Genomic DNA, 20,465 nt, shown 5'->3' with positions numbered 1-20,465 from the left:
GTATATAATACATCACAGTTCCTCATGTGATTGGATCCTGTTGTGTTGTGTTGTGTTGTGTTGTGTCTCTGTTATTGTTAGTCTACAGTTGAAATGTGTCTATCTTTGAGTCAAAAAACGTAATGTCCCATGAGTGAAAAGACCAAATCAATATCATTATAGCTGTAATGTATGTCACTGATTTGTTCCCTTTGATTTGACTATTTTCCATTCATTAGTTTATTTTCTGCCATTCCACATAAAACCAGGTTGAAATTTTCCTTCAGAAATACTGTCAATGACATAAACAACTCAACTTCAGTTACAGGTTTACAGGATTATCTAGTCATAAAATACCCCCAAAGTTTTAAAAAGTGTTATCTACACCTACTTACCATATACACCATTGCACATCTGCTAATAGTTGCAGGACTAGCCTGTGATAAGTTATCTACTTCAAATATTAATCTCATACCAGGTGTGAGACTGATTCTCTCACCATTAGCCAAACACAGCAGTTTAGAATCATCCAATACTGTGTTGAGATTTTCTACCCAGATGGTATCTACAGGTCCGTCTAAAACGATCCATCTCCAGTCAGTTGGGATCTCGTCGCCATGGTCACCTTTGTTTTCCTCATCATTTGGTATCAGTCCATCATCTATGGATTCACCAACATAGCTAACAGACGGTGACTGTCTGGAGGGAGTGTTGGAAGTCTGAGAATGGATAGATATATTGAGATCAGCTACAATTTCATGATATTAATATGTATTATAACACATCATTTCATATAGCCTTCAGTAATTGGCTTAGATTACCGGTATGTCATATTGTATGGACTTGTGACCCATAGTGACCTCAATTTGCATAGACTGTGTACTAGTCATATTCTATTTTCCCTAGGGCAAAAGTCATGCAGCAAGAAAGTCTATTCAGTGATTTGATTTGACTATGGAATGAATACAGTATGTGGCTGAGAATGTGATGTGTTATAAAACACTTATTGTCTGGCCTTATTCGGGCACTAGTAGACATCATATTACCTCTCGTGCTGTTATGTATTTCCAAATAATTGCTGCATAACAGCCCTAGTAGTAATAGATGTCTACTAGTGTCTTCATAGCCAGGCAATAAGTGTATATGAGTACAGTAGCATACATTGTTATATTTTTTTGTTAGTTGATTGATCATCATTGTACTTGACAATGCATTAAAATTAATTTACCTAGCCACAATAATTTGACAAAATTATTATTACTACAAACAAAGAAGTGAAAGAAAAGACTGGTTTGAGACATGAAATCCAAATAAATTCCTCAAGTCTTATGGATGGGAATGAGTAATTTATTCGTGGAAAAAAATAATTTCCATGTATTTGTATTTGTTATACTTGATTACTATTAGGGTTGTTATATTTGGGTCTTTAGTTGCATTAGTTGTGTTGCAGTCAATGAGATATTCACCCAGTGCTAAAAATCAAAGAAATTGATGCATTGTTTTTTGTTATCATATTAGAAAACCATTCATTTCATTGGTATATTAATTAATACAGTGACATTGAGGTAGACAAATTTTTTTTAAAATTTATATCAAATTTGGTGAAAAAATTACCAGTATTAAGATGATGATTAAAGTTATTTTGTTATAAAGACATTAAAATATCGCATAAATAATAAAAAATTGAGGGTGAAATTAATGCAGAAAACAGTTAAAGGTTAAATATTGTAGAGGTGTGTCAAAGGAAACTCTCTGTGAAAAATAACATCAGTTTCAGTGCAGTGCAGCACAAGTGGTGTCTGTTACAGACAGACAGGTAGTTCTTACCACACGGTTTCTACTACTGGGAGAACGACGTGATGTCTCATCCTCCCATCTAGACATCTTTATAGATGGGTAATGATAGCATGATGAAAATGAATGATTTAAATGTAACATGCAGTTGTGGTTGTAGCAGTGATAAATGTGGATGAAATGTGACTTGGGGTGGGGTGGGGTGGTGGTGATAACATAGGGTGGAGAGTGGGGGGGGGGGTAACATGGGAGGTCATGGAAACATTGGGGAAGGTGATAACATTTGGGAAGGGTGATGACAACATGGGGAGGGTGATGACAACATGGGGAGGGTGATGACAACATTGAGGAAGGGTGATGACAATATTTGGGGAGGGTGATGATAGTACTGGAAGAAGGATGATGACTAGATGTTAAAGAGGGCAATCACACACATCTTGGGGATGGTGATGGCAGCATTTGGGGGGAGGGGGATAACAACATTGGAGGGAGGGTGATGACAACATTTGGGGTGGGGCATTGACTACAATTTTGGGAAAGGGATGTCAATGTTGGTGTGGGGATGGCAATATTTGAGGAGGGTGATGACAACATTTAGGGAGGGTAATCATGAATTGATGGATAGGTCAGTGGGTGGTTGATTGAATGGGTGGGAAGGTGGGAAGGTGGGTTGGTAGGTAGGCAGGTAAAAGGTGAATAAAGAATTGTCATGTCCTATCTTTACATCATATTTTATACAGTGTCATGTTTTTATTTGATAAAATATGATGTGATGTACAAACTATCGAGGCAAAAATAAAGGGAAAGAAACAAGGGTGGTAAAATAAACATGCAGGATATGAATGGGTATCATGAACAATTTATAAACAATGCCTTCAACATAATTGACAAAGCAAGGATTTGGTGGAAATGGTCACAGTGAGGACTAAGGTAAACTTGTCAAACTCTGTAGATATCATTTTTGTAACTAGCATACTTTGATCAAGATGAGATGAACAAACCTGGTTCAGTAACATACACAAACTTACTTGTTTATCACTGGAACAATAGTAACCGTGGCAACAATGACAACATACCTGTGTTCCTTCTGTGTAATTAGTAGCAGCTGTAGAGGCCCTACTCATATTCCCTTGGTAGTCATGCTGTTCCTCTGTCATAATCAGTTGGTTTGAACTCTCCTTGGAAAACTTTCTTACAGCTGATGCTAGAAGACCATCAGTCCATTCTAGTGTATTAGGATCAGTCTGACCATACAACTCACCAAGTTTGACACACTTTGGGTTGATAGTGAAGGCCTCAACATGTCCTTTTTTCCCTTGTTTATGCTGCAACGGCATGAAAATGTGAACGTCAAAAGTATACTTTCAAGAATTAAGTTTTAGTGGCTCATTTCCAATGAAATATGTCATTGAACTATTTGTGAATATGCAATTTTCTGTTTATATAAATTATCACTTTGTAGCTATTTAAAAAAAAAAAAAAAAGTATCATATGAAGGTACGTGTGACTGGAAAAAATGCGGATTAAAATAGTCAATATATGGATGATGTCAGCTGCAGGGAAATATGTAAAGAAGTCATAAATGCGTGTAAAAAATAAAAGATTCAGGAGTTTCTAAATATCACATCATCAACGACAAAGAAAGTACAGCTGCTTGAATAAGCCAAGAAGTTCATTCAATTTAATGTTGTCAAAAAATGGAAGAAATTTCTAATATACACAGTTACTCATGGATTCTGGCTCACATTTCTAACCAAACATCTGCTTCCAAACAATATCCCTAGTTGTCAAACTTCATACAATCTTAAGGTTCATTGCATACCAGTGTGAAAGTATAGCAATAATGATGCTAATAATAATAATAATAATAATAATAATAATAATAATAATAATAATAATAGTAAATAACTAGATATTTACAATAAATTGAACACTGGCTCCTGTTTCTTCATCCTCATCAAGGCGTACTGTTGGCAGGACAACCAAGGCTCTCTGTAGGATTCCGCGTACGGTGGTTTTACCACCACCAGTAGGACCAACCAGCATCACACCATGACGTACTAAAATCTGACTGTGCAGTTGTTTGACTTTATCAATCTGATTTGGCCAGTGTTGTAAACCAAGGTCACGGATAGCTGTAGAAATGGCTTTCTGTTGACGCAGTAAATACAAAAAACAAAATGTAATTTGCAATGTTAGGCTACAATTCAATACTACAACAGAACTCTATAATTTACTAGTGCCAGTGCGAAACATTTGGGATATTTATACATATGTGTGCAAGGTTCTAGTCATATTTTTATTGCAAGTGAAAGTGCAGCAGAAAACATCACAATCAATCCAGTCTGACACTCATATGCAATGATATTCTGTTATTATTACACATTTATCTGCAACAGCAAATTTTGGGAAAAATGAACTTCATGTGATTTTCAAGTTCATGTATACAGAAGAATCATGTGCTCATTTGCAAACAGGTATGCAATGTTGTTTTTTCAGTATCACACTGCCATAAAAATACAACAACGCGTATGTATATATCGTGTAAGTTACATATCTGACACACAATAACAAAGAAATGATAATATCACCTCTATGACACCACTGTTTTGGTCTGGTGGATCGATACCAGGGAAGAGATCTGCCAGGATGTTTTCAAACAGTGGTACATCCTCGGCAAGGAATTTAGGCAGATTGGCATCCCTCAAAGAATGAATTAAGAGATGGGCCTCCTCTTCCTCTGTCAAATGATGCTGAGCAATTCTGCAGGTAAAATAAATCAGAGTAAAACTTCTGAAGTCAAAACATGTTTACAGATACAGATGCACACACAAAGAGATGAATACTTGTGCAGTTTTGACTTTAAATATACTATACATGTAATGTCGAAATTGTGGAGTATCATTTACTCTTTTTAATAAGAATGATGCAAATCTTCACAGACATATTCCAATACATCTGATATAGACAGTTTCTTCTCCACTGTCTATGATCTGACATTGCACATGCCTGATATTTCTGGTATAACATATCATATGATAAGATGATAAACTATGTCATAATTTTCTGAAAAGTTTAAAATAAGTAGGTTTAAGTACGTGAGATCGAAAAACTGAGCCCAGAGAGACAGACAGACAGCCATACACAGAAAAACAGGCTAGATGAACACAGACAGAAAAGACAGACAGACAGACAGACATAATACATACATACATAATACATACATACATACATACATCCATCCATCCATCCATCCATCCATCCATCCATACATACATACATACATACATACATACATACATACATACATACATACATGCATACATGCATACATACATACATACATGCATACATACATACATACATACATACATACATACATACAAGACAGACACAGAGAGAATGACAGACAGACAGACAGACAGACAGACAGACAGACAGAGACAGACAGACAGACAGACAGACAGACAGACAGACAGACAGACAGACCATACCATAAAATATTGGCTCCTACAGACAAGATACCTGTTTGACATTGTATACCATTCATACATCTCCTCCATAGCTGTTGACATTCATGTATTTCAATAGCTTGCATGTCCAGACTACACAGTCTTACTTATTATTAGATTGAGACAAACAGTAAACTAACTGTTGACAACATACAAGATGGTTATACAAAAATGGAAGAATAGACTTACAAGTGCTGATCTTGAAGATGATGAATTCTCTTCCTCTGTCCTGCCATCACCAATACAGACTTGATGGCTCTCATACCAAAGTCATAGTGATGCTGAAAACAGAAAAATACAAACTATTATATGTACTTGACCTTGACAGAGTATATATCATGGCTGACTTTTAAGTCCTGTGTTAGATATTCCATCATCTTCCATATATCAAGATGTTCGGGAAAATGTACTATATAGTTCTTGTTTTAAGTCATTTAGTTTCACAATATTTTAGTCTATCTATTTTTCCTTTCATTACAGTAAACACCAACAAATATGTTGATGTACTGTTAGTAAATTATATTTTCTATGCAAATTTTCCCCGTGTTCATTTTTCTCCAATCTGATTCTGAACATATCCCATGATAAACTTAACAACAGTAACCTTGGCAATGACATAGCCATGACAACCACCTTACCTGTTGTGATAGCTGTTTACTTGCCAACTGGTAAAGATTAACAATCTTGGAAGAGAGAGACTTGGCTGAAGTGAAACCTTCAGAAAACAACATGATCTCAGCAATCAAGGCATAATCTGGTACCATCATAGCCACTTGACGGAATAGAGACTTCAAGTTGTCAGGTAATTCTACTCGACCAGCATACCTACAAATACAATGGTCAATGAGTTGGGTATGACTCTGACATGACAATCAATGTCCAGTGTGTTATCTACCTCTCCCCCCCCCCCCCCCTCAATATTTCCAATATCATATACACCCGAACCCCTGTCTAAAACTTTGAGTACAGTGTCTTTTAACCACCTGACAGTGTATAATGAATGTAGTCATGATGGTTAGATGGTTCAAATGTCCACTCGGAATCACTAAGTTGACAGTTGCTGGTTTAAGCCTCTATCTATGCTGCTATTTGTCTCTGTATAGCTACGGTCCATGGGCAAGATTTGAACCATTCATAGTGCCCCAGCTGTATAAATGGGGACCTGGTAGGACAGAGGTTGCTATGTGAAGGATGTAATCCTATGTATTTATGGGGACTGCAATGAATTGTATTCTTTTCAGGGAGTTGGGGAAGTGAAGTAGGTCTATGCCAGGGTATTGTACAGCACTATACTTCAGGTGTGGTCACAAAAAAGATAGGAGTAAATGTGTAAAGGTGTATAGTTTTGAAGTGCCTTTCCACAGTGACAGTCATGAGGGTTGGTGTTGGCAGTTTGAAGGACAGAATCTTATCTGGTGTGGTAAATTTACAACATCAACCCTCCATTACTTAGCATTATATTATACATTTAATTACTTGGAAAATACATTATTTATTCAAAATAACTATCCCAAATGACTTACCCTGGGTTCATAGTTACAAATACTCCACAAGTTGGGTTTAATCGAATGTCACGACTCTCAAACACAAATCTGAAATAGGACAAAAAAAACAGTCAGCATTTGAGTTCTTTGTTTTATGACATGAAAACAGCCAAGAAAATGATAAAAGATTTTATATCATTAATTTATATACTTAATATAGTAGTTTTTAAAGGTCAATAAATCTTGTTGAATGAATGAATGAATGAATGAATGAAAATAGTGGCACTGTACAGGATTCCTTTTTTTTGTAGACAACATAAATTATGACAGTTAGTGCATGAAACAATTTACTTGGCAAAGCAGAGAATATTAATGACAGTAATCACAGCATAAAAAGAATTGATTTTCTGAACATTTGAAAGGCTCAACTCACCTGAGTGCACAGGCATCTTTAGCTGTCTTGATACTGTGGATCTGTTGTGCTATTACAGACAGTACTTCAACATCAATTCGATTGAATTCATCAAAACAACACCAACTGCCTGATTGAGCTAAGCCAGAGAAAAACTTGCCCATGGTCTATAGGAAGTTGTAAAAAAAAGAAAAGAAACAAAATAAATTGTGAAATGTACTCATGACTGAGCATGGTATCATTATAGTAATACTTTCTCACTACCTTTGTGGGATTGCCAGAGGAAAGGCTGGCCACTGTCTTGAAGAAACATGTATCGCAGCTATGTTGATTCTTTACATTTTTCCACATTCAAGGCAAATACTGAACATACGATGTCCATTACAAGAAATGGTCTAATCACAGTCCCTCTATTAGGGGACTGTGGTCTAATGGTAATTCTCAATACCTGAAATAGAATTTTACTCCCTAGGCACAGCATAAAAATTACAATCATTCAATCTTGATTGGCATCATGACTTCCGCCTCAAGCACTACACATGCATTACTGTAGACGTTGTAGGATAAGTTGGTCTTTTTGTTCTAATCTGACCCACTAGCATGATGTACAATGTTATTGCAGGTACCGAAAATTGCATCAATAACACTACAATCATGTTTAGAAGTTCTACAATATGATAAGTTATATAAATCATATTTCATAATATTAATAAGACTCTGATCTACTATGTAATATGCATTATTAGAAAATGACGACATACCTTGTAATCAATACCTTCTGAACAGTTGAAGACCAGACACTGCTTACCAACCGTCTTGGCCAGATCTTTGACAGTTTCTGTCTTTCCTGTACCAGCTGGTCCAGCTGGTGAACCACCCAGATTAAACCGAATGGCTCCAGTCAGCGTCAGATAGCATCTATCAGTTAGTGGGGTCATAACCAGTCTAGGTGAACAGCCAAGGTACTCATAACCATACTGTATGGTAGAGTCTGATTGCAACACCACACATGTATTATGATGCTCATCCCATTCATAACGCAGTTGTCTGAGAAAGAGACAGTCAAATTTGATGACTAGTGCTGACAATTAGGTGAAAATAGGCACAATCAATGCACCAAGTACTGTTACATTATATATCACATACACTATAACCTACATGTTCAGTGTGCAGGTTTCTATTTCTGCTCAGTTTGGCATCATCTAGATTGTAAAGTATGCTGCCTGGGGTGTCCTTATTATCCCTTACCCTCACAATGAGGTGGAAAGAATGACAAGAGCACCAACAATGGCTGATATTTCAGTCTAGGCATCAAGAAAATGAACAGAAACAAAATATGCCAAAATATGGCACAAACTAATTTATATTTTTAGCATTTGTACTTGGGTGAAAATATTGCATAAATTCATGACTAATCCATTCTGACTAGTATAATGTTAATGTCAATATAATGAATGGCATTGAAATCACCTTTTTTGTCATTCTAAGCATATATTTTATTGTATAATGGGGGTTTCCTTGGCATGCCAGTATAAATTTACATGCACTAAATCATGTCTAAGAATCGTCTATTCGTTATGTTTGATTACCAGGTTTGAGCTCTTCAAATAAGAAGTGGTGCTCATGTATCCTTAAATAGCAAATCAAATACTAACTGTATCATTAACTTTAATTAGATATGCAGAAAAAAATATTTCTCCGAAACATTTAAAGTCAGTTTGTGCCCCTTTAATTAGCTATTAATAAAGTGAACATTCCCATGTACATTATTTCCATTCTGCCACTTCACTAGAACTAACATCTCATACCTACTACTACTACACTCACCTTTTCCATTCAAAGTCTTCCTTTTTGTGTACTTTGAGATCTATGATATTAGAGATGATATCTCTGGCATGTACATCAATGGTCATCAAAGCCTCCACACTCATTCTCTGGTAAGAGCTCAACGGTTTGGCCACCATTCCGGCCAAACAGTTCAGATGACCGATCAGTTTGTCCTTGGTCAATATCAAACTTTTATTAGGATTTGGGGACTTGAAACCTGCCATGACATCTCGGTTGAACATAATCTGGACCTGTTGACAAACACAAGAAATTTCAAATTGATATTCAGGCATTGATAATAGATTTTGTTGCTGTTGTTCATAATCAACATATTTAACAGAATAAACTTCTTGTTTACTACTCATCAATACTTGAAATGGCTATAGGATCTTGGAAGGGTTGCATTGATCTTGTAGCTTTAGTGATTTTGAACTTGACAGATAGAAAGCAAATTGTACACTTGAAGTACAAGTGGTAGTGCCGGGTACTGCTATATGTTTTGAACCTGTTTTATTTGGTTATCAGACTATACTGCATAACAACACTGTCTGATATTTAATGATGCAAAACAAGAAGAGTAAAATCAGTTGCCAGAATTTCCATACCGATACAAATTACAATGATATCTGTGTTATTCTTAGTTTGTGACTGATTTCTTGCATATAATTTTGCATTGTAATGTGCCTCTTAACAGCATCTCTTTGTAATTGGCACTGTGCTAATTATTGTCTTATCTATCAAACAACACAATAGGGTAACAAATTTATACTGTCGGTTTGGCAGCTTGCTTTCTACCTGATGACATCACTACATTATCTGATTTACTATTGGCAACACTATATTAAAGATGAGAATAATTGACATAACATCCGTAAACTAAAGAAATAATAAGAACAGACAAAACACTGACTTACCACTGTATGAACCACCTGTCCAGGATCTCTTAATACCCAATCATCAAATGAAAACACTGACTTACCACGGTAAGAACCACCTGTCCAGGATGACTTAATACCCAATCATCAAATGCATCACTGACTTACCACTGTAAGAACCACCTGCCCAGGATGACTTAATACCCAATCATCAAATGCATCACTGACTTACCACTGTAAGAACCACCTGCCCAGGATGACTTAATACCCAATCATCAAATGAAAACACTGACTTACCACTGTAAGAACCACCTGTCCAGGATGACTTAATACCCAATCATCAAATGCATCACTGACTTACCACTGTAAGAACCACCTGTCCAAGATGACTTAATACCCAATCATCAAATGAAAACACTGACTTACCACTGTAAGAACCACCTGTCCAAGATGACTTAATACCCAATCATCAAATGAAAACACTGACTTACCACTGTAAGAACCACCTGTCCAAGATGACTTAATACCCAATCATCAAATGAAAACACTGACTTACCACTGTAAGAACCACCTGTCCAGGATGACTTAATACCCAATCATCAAATGAAAACACTGACTTACCACTGTAAGAACCACCTGTCCAGGATGACTTAATACCCAATCATCAAATGCATCACTGACTTACCACTGTAAGAACCACCTGTCCAGGATGACTTCATACCCAATCATCAAATGCATCACTGACTTACCACTGTAAGAACCACCTGTCCAGGATGACTTAATACCCAATCATCAAATGAAAACACTGACTTACCACTGTAAGAACCACCTGTCCAGGATGACTTAATACCCAATCATCAAATGCATCACTGACTTACCACTGTAAGAACCACCTGTCCAAGATGACTTAATACCCAATCATCAAATGAAAACACTGACTTACCACTGTAAGAACCACCTGTCCAAGATGACTTAATACCCAATCATCAAATGAAAACACTGACTTACCACTATAAGAACCACCTGTCCAAGATGACTTAATACCCAATCATCAAATGAAAACACTGACTTACCACTGTAAGAACCACCTGTCCAGGATGACTTAATACCCAATCATCAAATGAAAACACTGACTTACCACTGTAAGAACCACCTGTCCAGGATCACTTAATACCCAATCATCAAATGCATCACTGACTTACCACTGTAAGAACCACCTGTCCAGGATGACTTAATACCCAATCATCAAATGCATCACTGACTTACCACTGTAAGAACCACCTGTCCAGGATGACTTAATACCCAATCATCAAATGCATCACTGACTTACCACTGTAAGAACCACCTGTCCAAGATGACTTAATACCCAATCATCAAATGAAAACACTGACTTACCACTGTAAGAACCACCTGTCCAAGATGACTTAATACCCAATCATCAAATGAAAACACTGACTTACCACTGTAAGAACCACCTGTCCAAGATGACTTAATACCCAATCATCAAATGAAAACACTGACTTACCACTGTAAGAACCACCTGTCCAGGATGACTTAATACCCAATCATCAAATGAAAACACTGACTTACCACTGTAAGAACCACCTGTCCAGGATGACTTAATACCCAATCATCAAATGCATCACTGACTTACCACTGTAAGAACCACCTGTCCAAGATGACTTAATACCCAATCATCAAATGCATCACTGACTTACCACTGTAAGAACCACCTGTCCAGGATGACTTAATACCCAATCATCAAATGCATCACTGACTTACCACTGTAAGAACCACCTGTCCAAGATGACTTAATACCCAATCATCAAATGAAAACACTGACTTACCACTGTAAGAACCACCTGTCCAAGATGACTTAATACCCAATCATCAAATGAAAACACTGACTTACCACTATAAGAACCACCTGTCCAAGATGACTTAATACCCAATCATCAAATGAAAACACTGACTTACCACTGTAAGAACCACCTGTCCAGGATGACTTAATACCCAATCATCAAATGAAAACACTGACTTACCACTGTAAGAACCACCTGTCCAGGATGACTTAATACCCAATCATCAAATGCATCACTGACTTACCACTGTAAGAACCACCTGTCCAAGATGACTTAATACCCAATCATCAAATGCATCACTGACTTACCACTGTAAGAACCACCTGTCCAGGATGACTTAATACCCAATCATCAAATGCATCACTGACTTACCACTGTAAGAACCACCTGTCCAAGATGACTTAATACCCAATCATCAAATGAAAACACTGACTTACCACTGTAAGAACCACCTGTCCAGGATGACTTAATACCCAATCATCAAATGAAAACATTGACTTACCACTGTAAGAACCACCTGTCCAGGATGACTTAATACCCAATCATCAAATGCATCACTGACTTACCACTGTAAGAACCACCTGTCCAGGATGACTTAATACCCAATCATCAAATGCATCACTGACTTACCACTGTAAGAACCACCTGTCCAGGATGACTTAATACCCAATCATCAAATGAAAACACTGACTTACCACTGTAAGAACCACCTGTCCAGGATGACTTAATACCCAATCATCAAATGCATCACTGACTTACCACTGTAAGAACCACCTGTCCAAGATGACTTAATACCCAATCATCAAATGAAAACACTGACTTACCACTGTAAGAACCACCTGTCCAAGATGACTTAATACCCAATCATCAAATGAAAACACTGACTTACCACTGTAAGAACCACCTGTCCAGGATGACTTAATACCCAATCATCAAATGAAAACATTGACTTACCACTGTAAGAACCACCTGTCCAGGATGACTTAATACCCAATCATCAAATTTAAAACACTGACTTACCACTGTAAGAGCCACCTGTCCAGGGTGACTTAATACCCAATCATCAAATTTAAAACACTGACTTACCACTGTAAGAACCACCTGTCCAGGATGACTTAATACCCAATCATCAAATGAAAACACTGACTTACCACTGTAAGAACCACCTGTCCAAGATGACTTAATACCCAATCATCAAATGAAAACACTGACTTACCACTGTAAGAACCACCTGTCCAGGATGACTTAATACCCAATCATCAAATGAAAACACTGACTTACCACTGTAAGAACCACCTGTCCAGGATGACTTAATACCCAATCATCAAATGCATCACTGACTTACCACTGTAAGAACCACCTGTCCAGGATGACTTCATACCCAATCATCAAATGCATCACTGACTTACCACTGTAAGAACCACCTGTCCAGGATGACTTAATACCCAATCATCAAATGAAAACACTGACTTACCACTGTAAGAACCACCTGTCCAGGATGACTTAATACCCAATCATCAAATGCATCACTGACTTACCACTGTAAGAACCACCTGTCCAAGATGACTTAATACCCAATCATCAAATGCATCACTGACTTACCACTGTAAGAACCACCTGTCCAGGATGACTTAATACCCAATCATCAAATGCATCACTGACTTACCACTGTAAGAACCACCTGTCCAAGATGACTTAATACCCAATCATCAAATGAAAACACTGACTTACCACTGTAAGAACCACCTGTCCAAGATGACTTAATACCCAATCATCAAATGAAAACACTGACTTACCACTATAAGAACCACCTGTCCAAGATGACTTAATACCCAATCATCAAATGAAAACACTGACTTACCACTGTAAGAACCACCTGTCCAGGATGACTTAATACCCAATCATCAAATGAAAACACTGACTTACCACTGTAAGAACCACCTGTCCAGGATGACTTAATACCCAATCATCAAATGCATCACTGACTTACCACTGTAAGAACCACCTGTCCAGGATGACTTAATACCCAATCATCAAATGCATCACTGACTTACCACTGTAAGAACCACCTGTCCAGGATGACTTAATACCCAATCATCAAATGAAAACACTGACTTACCACTGTAAGAACCACCTGTCCAGGATGACTTAATACCCAATCATCAAATGCATCACTGACTTACCACTGTAAGAACCACCTGTCCAAGATGACTTAATACCCAATCATCAAATGAAAACACTGACTTACCACTGTAAGAACCACCTGTCCAAGATGACTTAATACCCAATCATCAAATGAAAACACTGACTTACCACTGTAAGAACCACCTGTCCAGGATGACTTAATACCCAATCATCAAATTTAAAACACTGACTTACCACTGTAAGAACCACCTGTCCAGGATGACTTAATACCCAATCATCAAATGAAAACACTGACTTACCACTGTAAGAACCACCTGTCCAGGGTGACTTAATACCCAATCATCAAATGCATCACTCCATGTATTTAAACTCTCCTTCAGTTTCCTGTAGGGATATCCAAACATAGTATTAGCTGGCTGTCCTTATAAATTCTACTCTATTCTACCCTACACTCTAATGACTTCCTTCTACTCTGCTGGACAGGATGTTTGAATTTGTGAGGAAATAACACATTGTCTCAAAATGTTTTAGTTTACTTTTTATAAAAAGGAAACATTCACTACTGCACTTTTAGGTTGGACAAATTTCACTTTAAATGTCTTCCTGTCATTATTGAAAGCAACAATCTACCATATCTGTGAACTCTTGTTTTTTGGGGGCTTTTTTTCAATTCTTGCTGACAACAGCATAATATTTCAAGTATAACTTTTAAACCATCTAAGGTTAACATTGTTGGACTAGTATCTAATTTCTCTCATCTTTTTCTTAGGATAAATCTTTATTATAACAATAAAACTATGAAATCATGCAATTAGAACTTTTATGGTATAGTCTATAATTTCTATGAGTACTAGTAGTATAAACCATAACACATCAGACAGATGTCATAAATGATGGACATAAAGCCTGTCATAATGTGATGATATGAACACTGGCTATAATAACATGATACTGAAATCATAACACTACTACAGTGGACTGGCAGTGTTCTGATAAACATTTTCACTGACTTCTTGTACAGCTCTGTTCTGTTTAAATTTACAGCTGTTCATTTCATTTTTTCCATATTGATGAAATTTACCATGACCTTGTTCCCCCACTACGATAGTGATTGACTTGATAAAAATAACAAATATTTTCAAAACTGTTCCACTTTTAGGTATGGACAGTACTGTAACAGTAATATTCCTAAAATCTGTTTTCACATTAATTTTTTACACTGAAAATAAGTGATCTCTCTCTGAGTCAATACTTTGTTGATTACAAAATAACTTATATGTCTTTTTTCAATTTGAATTGAAATGTATATAACTCACTGAAATGTATATAATTGGTAGAATGATCATCATTTTTATTTTTTCAAATTCACTAAACATGTGTACTAGTGTAAACCTTGACATTTTCACTTAAAAACACCTTATTTTCGCTTATTTCGCTAGAAATAAAAACGCAAAAATAAATAGTGAGTAAAATGTCTTTGCGTACACAAAAGCAATGTACCAGTCTGGTAATTAGTAACAATTAGTCTTTAAGAACTAGCTGATGATTGCAAAGTCACAAAATTTTCTAGTAGCGAAAATATCTAGGTTTACAGCATTGTGTGCGTTTTGACACAAAACTTTAATAATACTGAACCAGGTATAACTCCTTGTCATAATTTTATCCTATAAACACACTGCCATTTCACTGCATACTACCTAATAAAATAAACATTACATATAATGTAAGCTGCAATTCAAGCAAAGCAAAGCCTTAGGGCTGCCACCAAAGGCATTGTGATCAATATATAACAGCATTTTAGTATTCCCATTTAGGACTACTCGCTGCACAAGCCATGCAAGCTGCTGTGGAGGGAAAATTTGTATGATTGTCGTTAATAAGTCTGTGGTACCTGTATATATTACAATAAATGTGATTTATGATTCATTACCATGCTATGAAGTAGTATGTCATGCATTTTGTTTATATATATATGGATTAAAATGCTGGAAATACAAATGATATACTAAGGAATGAATTGTGACTGTGAGTGGATAAAATGTACATTTATGTTAGTGATTTTATGCACAGTATAAGTGCAACGATAGGTAGAACTGTATCTAATGTATTACTCTAGCATGCTATATGGGGAGTGAGATAATGGGACTGGCACAGTAGGTACACTAGTGTCATCACATCAAATTGTAAATTCAGAAATGTCCAGAATTTGGCCCAAAAGAAACGGCTTAGGTTTTCTTTTTGTGTCAATATTCTTCGCTTCACACATAGTGAACTCCAGGGTCTATGCTTCAAATGGGGAATTCAATTGAAATTGTATGCATTGTGATATCATGGTTTGTATTCATTTTGACATTAATGTCAAACAAATTAAACACGAGTATACATAAACTTTTTAATCATTTTGAGCTTGAACAGAAAGAAATGAAAAAAAAAGTAATATGACCACATTTGTTGTGCTCTCTCAATGACTATGGAGATTCCATGATTCCATACAGATTGACTTCTACAGCTAATCAAGCATATCAGTAATAACATTCAACTTTTTTGTACCTACTTGTGACTTTCCCTCATTTAATTATTACAATGTAAGTATGCCAAGTAGTGGGATATATATATATATCAGTGAACATGAATATAAAATTAACACTGAATTAAAATAGAAGGAGAAATAAACAGACTCGGCTGTCTCCGGTTTCCACAGGTTGACTATGTTCTTATCACTTCTGGCACGCTTCAAGCACCTGTACAGGAAATGGATAATTGAAGACAGAGCAAGAGAAAAACACAGACACAGACACAGACATAAACACAGACACAGATATAGACAGACAGACAGACAGACAGACAGACAGACAGACAGACAGACAGACAGACAAACAAACAGACAAACACATACACAAACATATGCAGACACACACAACCACATACATACACACACAGACACACCATGCAACATATCATAGATAGGGATTGATGTCAAAGAGTTTATAAGCTAGTAATAATAGGTAGGCTGATAATTGATTTTTATCTGGTCTGAGGTCTGCAGTTACTGTAAAAATCAGAATACAGTTGGGACAAAGAAACTATAACTACGCATTCAAGATACAATAGCCTGTTTGGTTTATTCAAGTAGAACCAATCTCAGGGACCAATGCTCCCATTCGTTATGAAATACAATGTAATAAATGAAATTTTGTGGTTCACTCTCTTGTTTTCAAGAAAACTGATGGTGTTTTATTTTCCTACAGAGTCAACACAGTATGTGGTGGCCATATTGGATTCTACATTGGATTTTATATTGATAACGTTTAAAACCTCCTCCATTTCAAAAACTGAATGTGATATATGATTTTTTTTTCTTTGATTTTTATCAGGGAATATAATGAGTTGGATGTGTCCTTAATAAAGTAACAGCAAATGTTTACAACTTTCATTTCCAAGGTGCATGCTATGTTTAACAGACACAATTAAAAAGACAACAGTCACAAGTACAAGAATGGAACACGTGGACACTGAACAGAATTCTCGGTACCTGCATGCAGTAGAATTGTACCACCTAGGTGTGTTACAAAAATAATGATTATTATTCAATTTCTTGGTTTACAACATAACTTCCACTTCATGCCCTGCATTAGTCTTGCTGCTAGACGTTCGGGCTTTCTTTCGATGCTATAACTATAAGCGAACGAAGTTCGCATGTGAGGGCCTGCCCGAACAGTCTAGCGAATGTCATTTTCCGACCGGACATTCCATTGAGATTACATTGAGCGGTGGGTTGGGCCATCTATGCATATATATACTTTAATATATTCAATAACCTATGACCTCGGGGAATCTCTGCATGCTAGTGTTGACAAACACATTTACGTCATTACTATGGCTTATCGGTTTATGGTAATTGTGAGTTTTATGAGTGTGTAGACGTTGTCATTCACACATTTCAGTTAACGCATTGGTGGTTATTTATACAAGCCCCTCCTTAAGATGAATATGCATGAGAATTTAGCTATTGTCCTCTGTTTGTGCTTGTCGCTAATACGGTTCTCTGATTGGCAGTTATTTATATCCTGATGACATTCGCTAGACCTCGGATGTTCCATCCTCGATAGCGTTGTTCGGCTGTGTGTCGTATTTTATCGGAAGAACATCCGAGGGCTAGCTGATAGACTAGCCCTGCATATGCATTATTATAAAAACTGCCAACATCAGAGCGTGGACAAACAGAACCTGTTACAAACAGGGAAAGTAAGCAACTCAATTTCATTAATAAGACTTGACACAACATGTCGGAAGTACAGAGATTTGTATTACATTTCATCATTTGATAAGAACAGTTGTACGACCACTTTACAGAATAGTTCACATTCACAAACAAATTTTCACTTCCCCCTGGCATTTCTTGTACACTTAAAGAGGGCAAAAAACTGTTCTTATCAAACCATGGTGTATAATACAAGTCTCTGCTGTGTCAACATACTGAGCCAAGTGTCATTAATCCAATTCATTTGTTTACTTTCCCTGTTTGTAACAAGATCCATTCGTTCATGCTCTGATGTCAGCAGTTGTATGTGCACATAAGAATAATTTGACGTTCTTTTTTTTATTTTAACTATCTAGTATGAGGTAAAATGCTACTGCAGGTACCAAGAATTACGAAACAGGTTGTGGTCAAAGTTAGTCATGATCATGACCATAAGGTAATATTTCAGGAAAGTTGGAACAGAACAAGAATACACTTTTCTGATCTAACTTCAAATATTTCCTAATGATCTATTTATTCATTGGATATTGTTGTTGTTGCACTCTTACTTTAAATTTATGGCAGTGAATATCTTATAATACTGATAGAACTACTTTATGGAACAAGTTACTATGTTTTAATGTTATCATCTTGTTTTAGCTGAAAACAAATATACATCATCAGTTGTTGAGGTTAAAAGTAATCAAGAGAATATCTACCAATATGGCAAAAAAAAATTGTTTCTGGTCGGGACAGTTTGTCTAAGATGGTGCGACGACACATTCTCAACAAATCTGTCACTCAGTCTTATGGCAGTTACTTGTTTTTTTTTATTTAGTACTTTAGAGCAAGTGTGTATGTGGGGCAGATGTCATTTGCTTGTTCATAATTGGCTCTGAAGTTGTCTTCACTGAAGTAGGGAGGGTTATGTTATTTTTGTGTTTCCCCTTGGATCTGCAGACTGCATAGGCTGGACAAACACAAAAAGACCATCGCTGGGGTATTTAAGTGATGCGTGTGCTGACCAGAAACAATTCTTCTTCTTTTTTTGCCAAATAGATAGATAATGATCAAATACTGATTTCATCACTACTCACCTCTTGACAGTATCAAACATAGCAGTCTCTACACTACCAAGCCAACTCTCCACTGGACCTCTAGCACGTACATTTCTAAATACAAAGCAACATTTTAATAACTCATTAGGCATGACGTAACACTTTGTTTTTACCAGGTAAATGCTGTATTACATGACATAACAGGCAATCTTTTTTACATTTCAAAAGTGTCTGAATAGTGTTTGAAATGTTTATCTAAAATGTAAATTTAGAGCATCCGTCTTTCAAATCACAGTACTTCTGATCTTTTAGAAAATGTAGTGAGCAAATCACAGGGACCATCTTCATGGCAATGATCTTGTCTTTGAGTATACCTAATATGTAGATTATGATAATTGACTAAGACTTACTTGGGCATCATGATGGTTTCTCCCTCAGCAGATATCATAGTACGGACAGTTGGTGGCAGCTTTGGAAGACGAACTATTTCTAATGTCTTGATATTACCAAAACACTTGCCAAGATGAGGCTGTATATAACAACAATGAAATCATAGGGTTAACCTAGGAAATTTTCAACTTTTCAAAATCTCAACAGATTTGGTGATAAGACATGATTATGAGAAAGAACCCATCAATCTTATTTTGTACAACACATAATGTACTTTGCAATACTTTAAATCAAGTTTCGCTCATTTTATGGCTAAATATGTGAAAAACAAACCTGTAGTAATAGTAAAACATTTGTTGATACTATGGTAATGTGTTTTTCCTGTATCCATTATCATCTTGAGATGCTATTGCTAATCCCTTATACATGTTGCACAATATGTGCCTCTTTTGCTCTTGGAAGACTCCCCAAATTTCAAAGTCCCTTTCCTGTATCTGATTATCTATAATTTATAAACATGTGATGAACTCACCTGGACTGCATCAGGGTTTTTGCTTTGTGCCAGTATATCCAACAACTCATCATTACTAAGGAAGTAAAACCTAGGAAACACCAACCGTTTTGTTTCCAAATAATCCTGGTGATGGAAAAAATAAATAGAATTGTTGAAAATAGAATATTTATTGCTTTTAGACCAAAACAAATAATACTTCCCTGAGTACTCAAGAATTAGTTCAATTTTAAATATACTGTATTTATTTATTTTTTAAGAAAGTTCAAAGCAGTTAATGCTGAAAATAATCCATGTCTTAACACACAACTTTGTTTAGAGAAATTTAAATGACTTGTGGATCATTTCTGTCAATCAAAGCGACAAGATGAAGACT

At 36.3% G+C, this 20,465-nt stretch overlaps 1 protein-coding gene across 1 annotated transcript in view; it reads right to left on the bottom strand.

Annotated features, from left to right (window-relative positions):
• Positions 1-20,465, bottom strand: part of LOC144443850 (dynein axonemal heavy chain 6-like) — an 87,730-nt gene that overhangs the window by 39,821 nt on the left and 27,444 nt on the right. Inside the window, exons 29-43 of the mRNA XM_078133425.1 lie at positions 20,111-20,215; positions 19,599-19,717; positions 19,228-19,302; positions 16,569-16,631; positions 14,190-14,274; positions 9,009-9,259; positions 7,943-8,228; positions 7,203-7,348; positions 6,809-6,877; positions 5,924-6,110; positions 5,500-5,566; positions 4,365-4,549; positions 3,694-3,924; positions 2,850-3,098; positions 375-698 (exon numbers count right to left, since the gene is read on the bottom strand). Of these exons, the coding sequence (XP_077989551.1) occupies positions 375-698; positions 2,850-3,098; positions 3,694-3,924; positions 4,365-4,549; positions 5,500-5,566; positions 5,924-6,110; positions 6,809-6,877; positions 7,203-7,348; positions 7,943-8,228; positions 9,009-9,259; positions 14,190-14,274; positions 16,569-16,631; positions 19,228-19,302; positions 19,599-19,717; positions 20,111-20,215 (2,442 nt within the window). The remainder of the gene's footprint in view (positions 1-374; positions 699-2,849; positions 3,099-3,693; positions 3,925-4,364; positions 4,550-5,499; positions 5,567-5,923; positions 6,111-6,808; positions 6,878-7,202; positions 7,349-7,942; positions 8,229-9,008; positions 9,260-14,189; positions 14,275-16,568; positions 16,632-19,227; positions 19,303-19,598; positions 19,718-20,110; positions 20,216-20,465) is intronic.

Source organism: Glandiceps talaboti, chromosome 2 (genome assembly GCF_964340395.1).
Source record: "Glandiceps talaboti chromosome 2, keGlaTala1.1, whole genome shotgun sequence".
In the NCBI taxonomy this organism is placed as follows: Eukaryota; Metazoa; Hemichordata; class Enteropneusta; family Spengelidae; genus Glandiceps; species Glandiceps talaboti.
Note: the sequence above shows the minus strand (reverse complement) of the source record. Positions and strands in the feature narration are given on the sequence as shown.